The following is a 14,592-nucleotide window of genomic DNA, read 5'->3' on the forward strand; positions in this document are numbered from 1 at the left end:
CCGTACACTGGCAGTCAATAAGGCGTCTGTTTTTGGTTGTTTGTCATTTTTTAAATTTGTTTATAAATTATCTATTGTTATTTTTGTTTTCTTTTTTATAAAAATTCATTAACCGTTATTGATTTGTTTCGAAAAAAAACTGCGAATTTTCTTGTTAATTTTTTGTTTGTTTAATACGGCTGATAGATTATTATTATTTTTTTTTTTTTTTTGCCGACTTGTTTGTTGGTGTCATGCATTTGAATTAATTAAATATTCTGCACATGTTTGAATTGTAATTTGATTTTTTTGTTGCCTGTCGATTTTTTTTTAGCGAACATTTGTATATTGACCTACAACTTGAGGTTAAAAGGTGGTCACAGTTAAAACTTCTTCAGAAGTTATATGATTTTTATTTTGTTATTTATGAATTCTCTTATCATAATTAAGAGATTTCAAATTAATTATGTGAATACAAAATTTATTGATTTTTTTAAATGCATTTAGAATTTACTGGAAGTTTTGAGAAAAGTTTTATTAAACAAGATAAAATTGAAAGAGGGAAGGAACTTTAATAATATAATAAATAGTTCCAAATAACCAAAGAAACAATTACGGAATTATTGATTGAAACTAGAGAATCCAATCAAATCGTACTCTGACTTCAGGTCATTATATCAGTTGGAAAACTTAATTTAAAAAAAAAAATATTATAAATTAATGGTGGCCATTTGCATAATTAAATACTTATCATAAACTTTCAATTTTAACTCTTCAATATTTTAAATAAGCGTGGCAAATCAAAATCAACACACTTTAAAATCTATAAAATAAACTCTAAAAATAGCAGCTTATTTCCTAAATATAAACAAAACTCTTAAAAATATTTAAATTTTCAAGTTTAAGGCAAAAATAAATGCAATTTTATATTTGCAAATTTCGAAACGAACAATATTTACTTTTAAAACATGCGCTGTCTTGTTTTATATCGTCCATTACTTCAATGTAAACAAAATTTTTAAAATTGTTTAGAAACTATAAGATTTATTTTTATCGTTGGTTTTATTTTATGTCATTAAAATGACATAAAATCATAATTAATATTTATTAATTTTTCTTACTATTTATTTATTTAATTTATTAACATTGAATAATTAAGTCTAATGCTAATAATGAATAATTGATGTTCCCATCTCTGTGACTAAATCAATAACTGACTTACTACTACATTTTTCTTTTTTTTAAATTTACCATTGAATTTATTTAAGTGACTTTAAAATCAACTAAAACTATGAATAAATTAAATTTATTCCAATGACAATTATAAAAAAAAAATAAAAATTTTAAAGGGTATAACAAGAAGATATAACAAATACTATGGTTTCTTTATAGTTAAGGATTCCATGTAATAAAATATCTCAAAACTTTAAAGACAAACATCGAAAGAAAAGTAGAACTAAAGTTTAACTTGATCTAAACTGGAACTGAACTAAAACTGAACTAGAATTGAACTAGAACTGAACTAGAACTAAACTAGAACTGAACTAGAACTGAACTTAGTACTGAACTAGAACTAGAACTGAACTAGAACTGAACTAGAACTGAACTAGAACTGAACTAGAACTGAACTAGAACTGAACTAGAACTGAACTAGAACTGAACTAGAACAGAACAAGAACTGAAGTAGAACTGAAGTAGAACTGAACTAGAACTGAACTAGAACTGAACTAGAACTGAACTTGAACTGAACTAGAACTGAACTAGAACTGGAACTAGAACTGAACTAGAACTGAACTAGAACTGAACTAGAACTGAACTAGAACTGAACTAGAACTGAACTAGAAACTGAACTAGAACTGAACTAGAACTGAACTGAACTGAACTAGAACTGAACTAGAACTGAATAGAACTGAACTAGAACTGAACTAGAAACTGAACTAGAACTGAACTAGAACTGAACTAGAACTGAACTAGAACTGACTAGACTAGAACTGAACTAGAACTGAACTAGAACTGAACTAGAACTGAACTAGAACTGAACTAGAACTGAACTAGAACTGAACTAGAACTGAACTAGAACTGAACTAGAACTGAACTAGAACTGAACTAGAACTGAACTAGAACTGAACTAGAACTGAACTAGAACTGAACTAGAACTGAACTAGAACTGAACTAGAACTGAACTAGAACTGAACTAGAACTGAACTAGAACTGAAACTAGAACTGAACTAGAACTGAACTAGAACTGAACTAGAACTGAACTAGAACTGAACTAGAACTGAACTAGAACTGAACTAGAACTGAACTAGAACTAGAACTGAACTAGAACTGAACTAGAAACTGAACTAGAACTGAACTAGAACTGAACTAGAACTGAACTAGAACTGAACTAGAACTGAACTAGAACTGAACTAGAACTGAACTAGAACTGAACTAGAACTGAACTAGAACTGAACTAGAACTGAACTAGAACTGAACTAGAACTGAACTAGAACTGAACTAGAACTGAACTAGACTGAACTAGAACTGAACTAGAACTGAACTAGAACTGAACTAGAACTGAACTAGAACTGAACTAGAACTGAACTGAGAACTGAACATAGACTGAACCTAAAACTGCTAACTAGATGAACTACTAAAACTGAACTAGATGAACTAGAACTGAACTAGAACTGAACTAGGAACTGAACTAAGAACACGGAACTAGAATCTGAACTAGAACTGCACTAGAACTGAACTAGAAACTGACTAGAACTGAACTAGAAACTGACTAGAACTGAACTAGAACTGCACTAGAACTGCCCACTAGAAACTGAAGCTGAACTGAACTAGGAACTAGACTGAAATTTGCAGAACTAGAACTGAAATCTAGAACTGAACTAGAACTGAACTAGAAACTGAACTAGACTGAACTAGAACCCTGACTAGAAAGAACTAGCACTGACTAGGACGGAACTAGAACTGAACTAGACTGCAAACTAGAACTGAACTAGAACTGAACTAGACTGAACTAGAACTGAGACTAGACACTAGAATCTAGAACTGAACTAGAACTAGAACTGAACTAGAACTGAACTAGAACTGAACTAGAACTGAACTAGACTGAACTAAAACTGAACTAGAACTGAACTTGAACTGAACTAGAACTGAACTAGAACTGAACTAAAACTGAACTAGAACTGAACTAGAACTGCCACTAGAACTGAACTAAAACTGAACTAGAACTGAACTAGAACTGAACTAGAACTGAACTAGAACTGCACTAGAACTGAACTAAAACTGAACTAGAACTGAACTAGAACTGAACTAGAACTGAACTAGAACTGAACTAGAACTGAACTAGAACTGAACTAGAACTGCACTAGAACTGAACTAGAACTGAATTAGAACTGAACTAAAGATGAACTAGAACTGAAAATTCTTGAAAGAATTAAGCACGAGCTTGTCAAATTTTTTCTAAAAATGTACTGGATTAAGCTTATATTTATTTCCTACCTCTTTTTGTCACACCCTTTATATTTTGTTTCGCCCATATTACAGCTACCGATACTCCAAAATAATTTATGCTTTTTTATGAATATTAGAAATACCCAGATATAACCTGTAGTTTGTAGGCTTAATTACTAATAATAACAAAATATTAGAAAAAAAAACAAATGATGCAAATATAATAAATAAACCTAATAATTAATGTTAATGCCCTTTATTTATTAATTAATAACAGTAGTAATATTAATGCAGCAAAAATACAAGATTTTTATCACAAACAAATTAATATTTATTATATTTAATATCGAGGCAGATAACATTGAGCCAGAGAGTCAGGTTTCAAACATAAAACACCGAGATGAAGAAGTAAAATTATAAATGAAAAGCATAAAGTCGAATTAAATGCTATAAATGTGTCTAATTGGTCAAATGATAATAAAAAACAATTAGTGTTAATCAAATACTGGAGGCTAAAAAAAATTAACTCTTTATTAGATTAGTGTAAGGAGAGCCCCGACCTTGAGCATGTCGATTGGTTTTATGTGATCTAAATATTATCCATTAATAAAAAGTGTGTCGAAAATAATGGTTTCTGATCAAAGTTTCGCTATTTTTAGATAATTTTGATAGATTTGATTTGAACAACCTCAACTAAAACCGACCTAGAACTGAACTAGAACTGAACTAGAACTGAATTAGAACTGAACTAGAACTGAACTAGAACTGAACTAGAACTGAACTAGAACTGAACTAGAACTGAACTAGAACTGAACTAGAACTGAACTAGAACCTGAACTAGAACTGAACTAGAACTGAAACTAGAAACTGAACTAGAACGGAACGAGAACTGAACTAGAACTGAACTAGAACTGAACAGAACTGAACGGAACTGAACTAGAACTGAACTAGAATTGCTGAACTAGAACGGAACAGAACTGAACTAGATGAACTGAACCTAGAACTGAACTAGAACTGAACTAGAAACTGAACTAAACTGAACTAGAATGAACTAGAACTGAACTAGAACTGAACTAGAACTGAACTAGAACTGAACTAAGAACTGAACTAGAACTGAACTAGAACTGAACTAGAACTGAATAGAACTGAACTAGAACTGAACTAGAACTGAACTAGATCTGAACTAGAACTGAACTAGAACTGAACTAGAACTGAACTAGATCTGAACTAGAACTGAACTAGAACTGAACTAGAACTGAATTAGAACTGAACTAGAACTGAACTAGAACTGAACTAGAATCTGAACTAGAACTGAACTAGAACTGAACTAGAACTGAACTAGAACTGAACTAGAACTGAACTAGAACTAGAACTGAACTAGAACTGAACTAGAACTGAACTAGAACTGAACTAGAACTGAACTAGAACTGAACTAGAACTGAACTAGAACTGAACTAGAACTGAACTAGAACTGAACATAGAACTGAACTAGAACTGAACTAGAACTGAACTAGAACTGAACTAGAACTGAACTAGAACTGAACTAGAACTGAACTAGAACTGAACTAGAACTGAACTATGAACTAGAACTGAACTAGAACTGAACTAGAACTGAACTAGAACTGAACTAGAACTGAACTAGAACTGAACTAAACTGAACTAGAACTGAACTAGAATCTGAAGCTAGAAACTGAACTAGAACTGAACTAGAACTGAACTAGAGAACTGAACTAGAACTTGAACTAGAACTGGAACTAGAAAGAACTAGACTGAACTAGAACTGAACTAGAACTGAACTAGAACTGAACTAGAACTGAACTAGAACTGAAACTAGAACTGAATAGAACTGAACTAGAACTGAACTAGAACTGACTAGAACTGAAACTAGAACTGAACTGGAACTGAACTGGAACTGAACTAGAACTGAATTAGAACTGAATTAGAATTGAATTAGAACTGAACTAGGACTGAACTAGAACTGAACTAGAACTGAACTAGAACTGAATTAGAACTGAATTAGATGAATTAGAACTGAGAACTGAACTAGAACTGAACTAGAACTGAACTAGAACTGAACTAGAACTGAACTAGAACTGAACTAGAACTGAACTAGAACTGAACTAGAACTGAACTAGAACTGAACTAGAACTGAACTAGAACTGAACTAGAACTGAACTAGAACTGAACTAGAACTGAACTAGAACTGAACTAGAACTGAACTAGAACTGAACTAGAACTGAACTAGAACTGAACTAGAACTGAACTAGAACTGAACTAGAACTGAACTAGAACTGAACTAGAACTGAACTAGAACTGAACTAGAACTGAACTAGAACTGAACTAGAACTGAACTAGAACTGAACTAGAACTGAACTAGAACTGAACTAGAACTGAACTAGAACTGAACTAGAACTGAACTAGAACTGAACTAGAACTGAACTAGAACTGAACTAGAACTGAACTAGAACTGAACTAGAACTGAACTAGAACTGAACTAGAACTGAACTAGAACTGAACTAGAACTGAACTAGAACTACAACTAGAACTGAACTAGACTGAACTAGAACTGAACTAGAACTGAACTAGAACTGAACTAGAACTGAACTAGAACTGAATTAGAACTGAATTAGAACTGAACTACAACTGAACTGGAACTGGAACTGAACTAGAACTGAACTAGAACTAGTTAGATTTCCATATACATACGTATTTATTTTAGGTCAACCGGGACATTAAGCTAAGGAGAATTAACCCACGGTCTGACCAATTTCCCGCAGTAGCTAACCTTGGCTGTGGTAACTTCAGGGTATACGATATGACTGTAGTTGAAACTTAAATAACGAGAAAAGAATGCTGGATAAAAGTCTGATATATTTAATTGCTGTAACAGAATTAGTCTTTAGATTCTGTTGACATGAGACACCAGATGAACTCCCGTTCTCCCGATGTCAATGAATGTCTATTCCGGACTGGGAAATGTCTTTCAGAAGATATATGAAACTGATGACAAGAAGACTAGTGGGATACCTTATGTATTTCGGTAATGTCTTTGGTGCTATTGCCATCTAAACAGTCATATCAGCGATCTGGATATGCGAGTGTCTAGGAATTGATATATTCAATGACTGCCACGCTATGTCGCAGATTACTCTGGTGAATGTCCGTCATTTTTTAACTGGACTATGGCCCAAATATTAGATAGTACTGAAGCAATGTGCTTGTACTTGATCCAGCGTGAGTTAACGCCGACTCTACTCTTAAACATTATCTGTTTAACACGTTATTTTAGAGAAAAGAAGTTAAGGAATGTACATTTTCTTCCTTCTGTAAAATAAAGAATAGATTTTAAAAACAACAAATTTGAAATAAAACTAAAATCTTACTCTTATTCATGCTCTTGAAAAAGACTTAAACTTGCAAACGTCAAATTTCAAATAAACTTAAAAATCCCACATCTCTGCACACAGGTTTCTACATTAATTTCTAATTATGCCAATAATTTATTTAACAAGTTTGTAAATATTTATTTTTTTTATCATACCACGAAGTCATTAACATTTTTGATTAATTTTCGAATTTAGTACCTACAACAATTTACGTGTTGTTTAACCTACATGATTTTTAAAAATTTATAACAAACATTTAAGATCGTTTAAATGTTGTTATTATATATCTAGAATTTACAACAATAATACATTTAAATAAAACCTCAAATTGGACTTGACATTGAAACAAAAACAGAAACAGTATCTTTGGCAGACATTTTAGAGTCGATAAAGCCGGTAAAGCCTAGACATGACTTCTTAGACATACACACTACCAGCTAGATTACAATGAGATTAATGACCGAAACTGTGTGTTTGTGTGTTTTTACTATTAACTGCAGATATTAAAACAAAAAAAATATCATTTCAGTTAATTCTCTTTTGATCAATTCAAAACTGGTTCCGCTGTGTACCAACAATTTCTGATCAACTACCAAACACTGTGATGGACATTGCAAAATCATGAATATTTGATTGAAAATGTCTTCTTTTTTTGTTTTTGGCTAGAAGACAAAAATGCACAGCCGATCTTCATCATATGTATTTGCTCTTAAAAGCATACTTTAAGAGAGTATATGTTAAGTTTAAGTATGATTTTTAATATCTGTGTTTAATATTAATATCTTTGAGATTTTTATTAATTAAAATTTTTGGCTAAAGAATTGTAAAGATTCACGTATAAATATTCAACTTTATTGGATAAATATCATCATTCACAGCTCTACTGTAGAAGTGATATCAACTTATCAAAAACCCAAATCGGACAAATACATAACAATGGTAAGTTTACTTTGAGGTTTAACATAACGAGAGGTCTACAAATGTTTCAGCCTAATTTGGATTACTAGAGGCAACATTTGGTAGCTGTAAAATCTCGTTTAATGGAACTACCGGTCTTTTGGAATAAGAGTAATAAAGTTGGTTTATTTTCCTTTTTAGAAATTCTTCATTATTGCTGTTTGTGCTATAGCAGCCGTATCGGCTGATGTTTCTCATTTGACTGGTCAGGGTTATAATTACGATAAACCCTCTACCGTCTTTGATGTACCACACTTGTCGTCTTCTGCTCCCTCTAATGAATACTTGCCACCTCAGCCTCAATATTCTGCACCAGCTCCAGTTCATCATCAAGAATTGTCAGCCCCAATTCCAGCTCCTGCTCCCTCCAACGAATACTTGCCACCTCAACATCATCACTCTGCTCCTTCCAATGAATACTTGCCTCCTCAGCCTCAATACTCTGCTCCCGCTCCAGTTCATCATCAAGAACTTTCGGCTCCTATTCCAGCCCCAGCCCCCTCTAATGAATACTTGCCTCCTCAACCTCAATACTCTGCTCCTGCACCCGTTTACCAACAACAACAATCTGCCCCAGCTCCTTCCAATGAATACTTGCCTCCTCAGCCTCAATATTCTGCACCAGCTCCAGTTCATCATCAAGAATTGTCAGCTCCAATTCCAGCTCCTGCTCCCTCCAACGAATACTTACCTCCTCAACCCCAATACAATGCACAAGCTTCTGGTAGCCACCAACATCATCACTCTGCCCCCTCCAACGAATACTTGCCTCCTCAACCACAATACTCTGCTCCCGCCCCTGTCTACCAACAACAACAATCTGCCCCAGCTCCCTCCAATGAATACTTGCCTCCTCAGCCTCAATATTCTGCACCAGCTCCAGTTCATCATCAAGAATTGTCTGCCCCAATTCCAGCTCCTGCTCCCTCCAACCAATACTTGCCTCCTCAGCCTCAATACTCTGCTCCCGCCCCCGTCTACCAAGCACAACAATCAGCCCCTGCACCCACCAACGAATACTTGCCCCCAGTCAATCAACCCCAACATCATGAACACCATCACGAACAACACCATCATCATGAATCTCAAAGCCAAGCTGGTGGCTATCATTATGATGCTCCTGCTAGACGTATCCGTTATCGTTACCGTTACCGCAACTAGGTCTTCGCGAAAATCGTTCGAAAAGTCAGCGTTACTTGTTAAATTAACAAGTTATTATAAGTATTGTTTGTTATGAATATTGACTATGTTCGTTTTATGATAAGTTTTAGTACAATTTAATAAAAATTAAATAATTTTGTTATAAAAAAATCAAAAAACTATTTTTAATTTAAAAACTCTTCAAACCAAAGTAAAGGATGAAGGAACAAGGAAAAAACTCTCTAACATTAAACAGTTATAAACTGAACAAAAAATGTTTCCTATGTTTGCTCTTCTTTGACTACCATTCGCCAGTGAATTGCATAGTAAATACACAGAGGAAAAAAATATACACGCCTGGTACCAAATTGACACCAAATTTTTCAATAACATACGTTGTCAAGTATATACATACATATATAAAACAACATGTAATATAGACCACGCAACTTTGTCAACATTGCAACAATTCGTTGTCGCAATCAAAACTTTATGCACATCCGTTGTATAAAAGTTAACAAACGTGATACGATCAAAATGCGTTGTAAATTTAGTCTCTAATAGGTTTTCCATTATAAAACAGGTTCCCCAAACTGCAGGGTTTACTACCACTATTTTTCACCCAATTTCAAAGTATAATTTGTCAAATATAGTTCAAATGCGGCAAATTTCATTTAGTAGAACTAAATTGTTAACAACACATTGATTGTCTTGACAAATTATTCAATATAATAAATAAAAACACAAAATAAATAATAAACAGTCGGTAAAGATTTCTTTTCAAATGTAAATATAATAAAATGGTGACAATAAACAAAGACGCTAAAATCACTGCGGCACCAAACCCCTAAAATGATCATTGGGTCACAAAATACTGTAGAAACACATGTTAAAATTGATTTCTTTACAAATTTTTTATTTGTTTAAATTTCAATTTATTTTATGTGAATTTGAATGAATACGTTTTTAAAACATTTGTTTAAAGATTTTTAAGATGTTGATTGAATTGTGTCCAAAATTCAAAGATAAATCAAAAGATGCGAATTAATTGTGTTAAATTTTAAATGTTTATAAAAGATTACCATCTATAAAACATTGCTTTTTTTGCGCAAAATAATGGAAACTTTTGAATACAATAAAAATACCCAACAAACACTTTACCAAAAGGTTATAAAATGTTTATTATTATCATTCGATAACGACAAAATTTTAAAAAAGTCGAGACCCTGATACCAAGTTTCACTTTTCTAAAGGATTGAGTCGCGCTGAATTCGAATCACATCTTGAATTTGAGATATCATGTCCTGAGTCGTTATATCAAGGCCAAGAAATTTGTTTTTATAAAATGCTATAGAAAGTCCATTTTGTCAAGGGCTTAACATCTGACATATCTTCGTACTTCTTCGAAATATCTTCATGCCAGATGTGATAGAGATATTCTGATGTCAGATTCGGATGCAGCGCAGTGAAATGCTTCAAAATTCAATATTTTTCAATTGAAATCGAAGTTAATTCTCTATTAATTTTCAAACCTGTAAATAATCTTTGAGTTTCCTGGACATAGTTCCTGAAAATTTTATAATCAATGTTCCAGAGGGATATAATATCTGAAATAACATCTCTCCTAGGATCTAAAAGAAGCCTGTCAGGGACAGAGAAAGTGTTTCAGCGTTTCACTCTCCTATCCACATGATCTACATTCGTCTGAATCTACTCGCACTAAGATTATGTATAATAATACTGACAACGGACTTATTCACTGTGAGGAAGTTACTTGTTCTACTCTCGTTGGGATCAGACCATAGGATTTTAGTCGTCCTAACCACCATTCCATTATTGAAACTGATCGTATGGCATCTCTCGCCCATGTTTCTAATTCGAATTTCGTTTCGACTTTAGTCAGGTAAACTTCCTTAAACTCCCTTCTTTTTATAGCAAATTCATTCGCACTTTCATTAGCGATTATTCCCGATTGGCCTGATGCAGAGCTTACTAGTACTAGGTTAGAGATCTCTAATAGTTCAATACGGTTTTGAATCCCCGGGGGCATGTTACCTTGATGAATCTTCCCTCATCTTGGTGTGATTACAATCCGAGGGAAAATATAGGGAACTATAAACTGGTGTTGATCAAATATATCCTCGGTCTTTCCTTGGAATGATTTGACATGGGAACCGGTAGACGACTGGGCAGAGTTTCGGACGTTTTCCTGTCCCGGTAATTAGAGAGGTACCTTCGTGGTGGCTGTGGTTTAAACCCAAATTCGCGGAAATAAAATGTTGGTTAAAAGACTGACACAACAGATACCCACAGAGGAGGGACAGTGGGAATGCTGGCGGATGTAAGTGATACCATTGAATTTTCCTTCCTCGTCGGCGTATGTTCAGGGCTCACTCTGTTCATAACAGAGTAAGAACTACTCCTGGTTTCTTATTTCGGTCTCTTCATAGGTGCTGTTGCCGACTAAACAGATGACATCTCATCTGCGTGATTGCAACTCGGAAGTTAAGCAACGAATCAGCAATGGGCAGAAATTAGTTAGCATGAGTACTTGAGTAAAGTGCTTGTAGATGGACCGGTAAAACTATGTACAAAAATTGCCACCGGCGTGTAAGAAGCAGAAAAGGCAGGTGGTGAGTCGTTATCCTGTGGTTGTAAAAGTACCACCGTGAAATAAGACACCAGGTCAGGTGTTCATTTAAAGCACTTCGACTTCTTATCAGGTGATATCGCCCTAATTGACTTCTGGCTGTCATATCCAATCTAATCCATTTTAAACATTCCGTGATAGAACGGTCTTCTGTCTAGAATCTAGTTTTCTGATTAGAAAGTCTGTAGTATGTTTAGGGTTTTGATTATAGATTCTCAGACCAGTTTTGTCTCCCGGTTCAGAGCCATCAGTGTATATCTAATCTTTTTCTTGTTACAATCCTCTATTTGGCAAAAATTTCAGTTTCAAGAATGTTATCGTACCCTTCTGGTATTTGTGTATAATCTTTCCATACGCATACATATTGATAACTAAGTAGTTTCGTAACTTTGGTCAATTCGCCTTATGATAAAAGCAGTTCGACTTTGAAGGCCGCCTCATATCTTACATAGTACGTTTCGATCGGAGCATTGTCCAGCTATGTTTATAAAACTTTGATCGACGTTGTGTTCACACTTTTGGTTCATAAATCCAATGTTATAGTTGCACTATTGGTTAAAATATGAGGATCAGAAATTGTGCTACTCACAGACTATAAATAGAGTTGTTTAGGTAACGTACATAATATTATAGTTGTCATTATCTTTAGTATATCCAAAAAGTTGTCCGAAAGGTTCTTCAAATGTACGAGATATTACATCAGAAGAAGTTATCCAACATTCACTGGTTTTTGTGTTAGAATGACTTCTTCGATGACATCACAATTTCATAATTAGAAAATATTTTTCGTCGTACCTATCTCTTCAAGGCAAAGAACAAAGTTTCTTCATCCATTCCCCAAGAGCTTCCGACTTACGCCACCTTATTGCAATTGCTCTCTCTCTAAACTCCACCTGTAGTCACTCTGATAATTCCCGATAGAAATTAAATATTAGTTTTAATTTTTTATTTTTATTATTGTTTTTTTTATAATTTAAATGCACATATTTAATACATTCCAATAAACTTACAATATATTTGCCTCTGGCCAATTGGTCATTGCTTGATTAAGTTGTGTCATTCGCCCTGGGGCGCCAGATATAAACGAATTATGTATTACAGAAGTTGTCGTATAATTAAACTTGTCACTATACATAAACAATATTGTATCATATTTAATTAATTTCTATGAATACATTAAGCTAGGCATTGAAAACTCGAACGGTTCAAATGTTTTTTTAAAATTTGGTTGAACTTCTTAGGAATTAAATTGTATTGAGATGAGTAAGAAAGAAAGTTTTAAAATTATATCTATATAATTAATAGGCAAGATGATTTTTTGTGACCCCTTTTACTCTTACAGTATACATCTGATCTTGCCAAAAAATATATCATTTTAAAGGTACTTGTACTTATTAATAGTTCTGTTCCATTTTTAACAGACAATGTAATCGAGATCACTCGCTTCCTGTACTTGTATTTTTCTCAGTAGTTAAAGTTATTGATCTTCCAAGTTACATAATATAGCGATCAGTAAGTGACTAGTTATAGTTTTCATATCTCTTAAAGACAACCTCAGCCATTACTAAAACAAACGACTCTATATAGTATTCAAAAATCTATCTTTCTATAATACGATCAGTTCATTTGACGATCACTTTATTAGAGTTTGATATTTATTGGAATTTAGCAATCTCCTCTAGTAATCTGTCAACAATAAAACAGATCGTGTTTATGTTAAAAAAAAAACTTCCAATTTTTCAGTAGCGATCAGTTCAACTGAGGATCACTTCATTAGAGTTAGTTTTTTATTGGAGTTCGAAAACTATTAAACTGATCATTATTATTATCTAACTTCTTACTTAATATGAAGTAAGCTAAAAATTCGTCATTGCTGGTGATCGACTAATGATCCCCAGTTAAAGAAAAGTTTATTAAATACTGTTGTAAAGTATACGTTAAGGCTCTTGATTAAAATATCTCCCTTTGCTTTACAATTAATATTATTTTTTAAAGTTTTGTGTCGACTACAATTTTTTAATGCTGGTTTCCAACACATCTATGATAAAAATAAGCAACGAGGCCAATTCTATAAGGTTTTCGAAAACATAGTAACATGTATAGTTTGAGCTCTAACTAGAATAAGAAAGTTATCGGATGTGAATAACGTAAATGAGTCATGTGTGTTAGACAATGATATAAACCATAAAAGAGGAGTTTTAAATACTACGAAATTCTTAGATCACAATACAAAACAAGCTATTTTCGGTAGAAGGCTTTGTTAAGAAGCCCTAGTCTCTAATGGATCGAACTCTGCAGAGTATTTTTTTATCTTAATTTAGGAATGGGGACTAATATGGGTATTAGGATCAAATGTCTGATTTAATTCTCATCAAACTTAACTTTTGCCAAATTTGATAATGATTATCTGAGACCCATTTCAAACAGCCTTTGCCTTTGAGTCCAAAAACATACGAACGGACGGACATGGTTTAATTGAAAAAGAAGGTGATCTGAAACGTTTGCTTTTACTGATTCTGAAGCGATTTGTTTGAGCATCAGCACAATATAATCTCATCTTTCACGTGAAGACAAATCTAACAGTGTTCCAAATTTCAGGAACATTTGTTCAGTAATTTTTGTATCCCTAGAGGTTTAATGTCCAATTTGATACTCACCAAACTTAACTTTTGCCAAATTTTATCATGATTTTCCGAGATCCATTTCTAATAGGCTTTATCTTTGGGTCAAAAAGCAGACGAACGGACGGACATGGTTTAATCGAAAAAGAAAGTGATTCTGATGAGTTTGATTTAACTGATTCTGAAGCGATATGTTTAAGCATCGGCACAATATAATCTCAACTTTTACGCGAAGACAAATCGAGCAGTGTGCCAAATTTCGGGAACATTGGTTAAGTAATTTTTGTATCCATAGGGGTTTAATGTCCGTTTTCATACTCACCAAACTTAACTTTTTTCCGAATTTTATAATGATTTTTCCGAGATCTATTTTAAATAGGCTTTGTCTTTGGGTCAAAAAGCAGTCGAACGT

General features: G+C 33.4%; 1 protein-coding gene across 1 annotated transcript; it reads left to right on the plus strand.

The window, feature by feature from the left end:
• Positions 1-7,678: 7,678 nt before the first annotated feature.
• On the plus strand, positions 7,679-9,068 carry LOC119612924 (extensin-like). Its single transcript, XM_037968813.1, has 2 exons — positions 7,679-7,751; positions 7,911-9,068. Exons 1-2 carry the CDS (start codon positions 7,749-7,751, stop codon positions 8,928-8,930), a joined length of 1,023 nt encoding a protein of 340 aa, XP_037824741.1. The 5' UTR covers positions 7,679-7,748; the 3' UTR covers positions 8,931-9,068.
• Positions 9,069-14,592: the final 5,524 nt, after the last annotated feature.

The sequence above is a fragment of the Lucilia sericata genome, unplaced genomic scaffold (genome assembly GCF_015586225.1).
Source record: "Lucilia sericata isolate MDLA Ls3-8-SP2 unplaced genomic scaffold, ASM1558622v1 Contig001874F_arrow, whole genome shotgun sequence".
Classification (NCBI taxonomy): Eukaryota; Metazoa; Arthropoda; class Insecta; order Diptera; family Calliphoridae; genus Lucilia; species Lucilia sericata.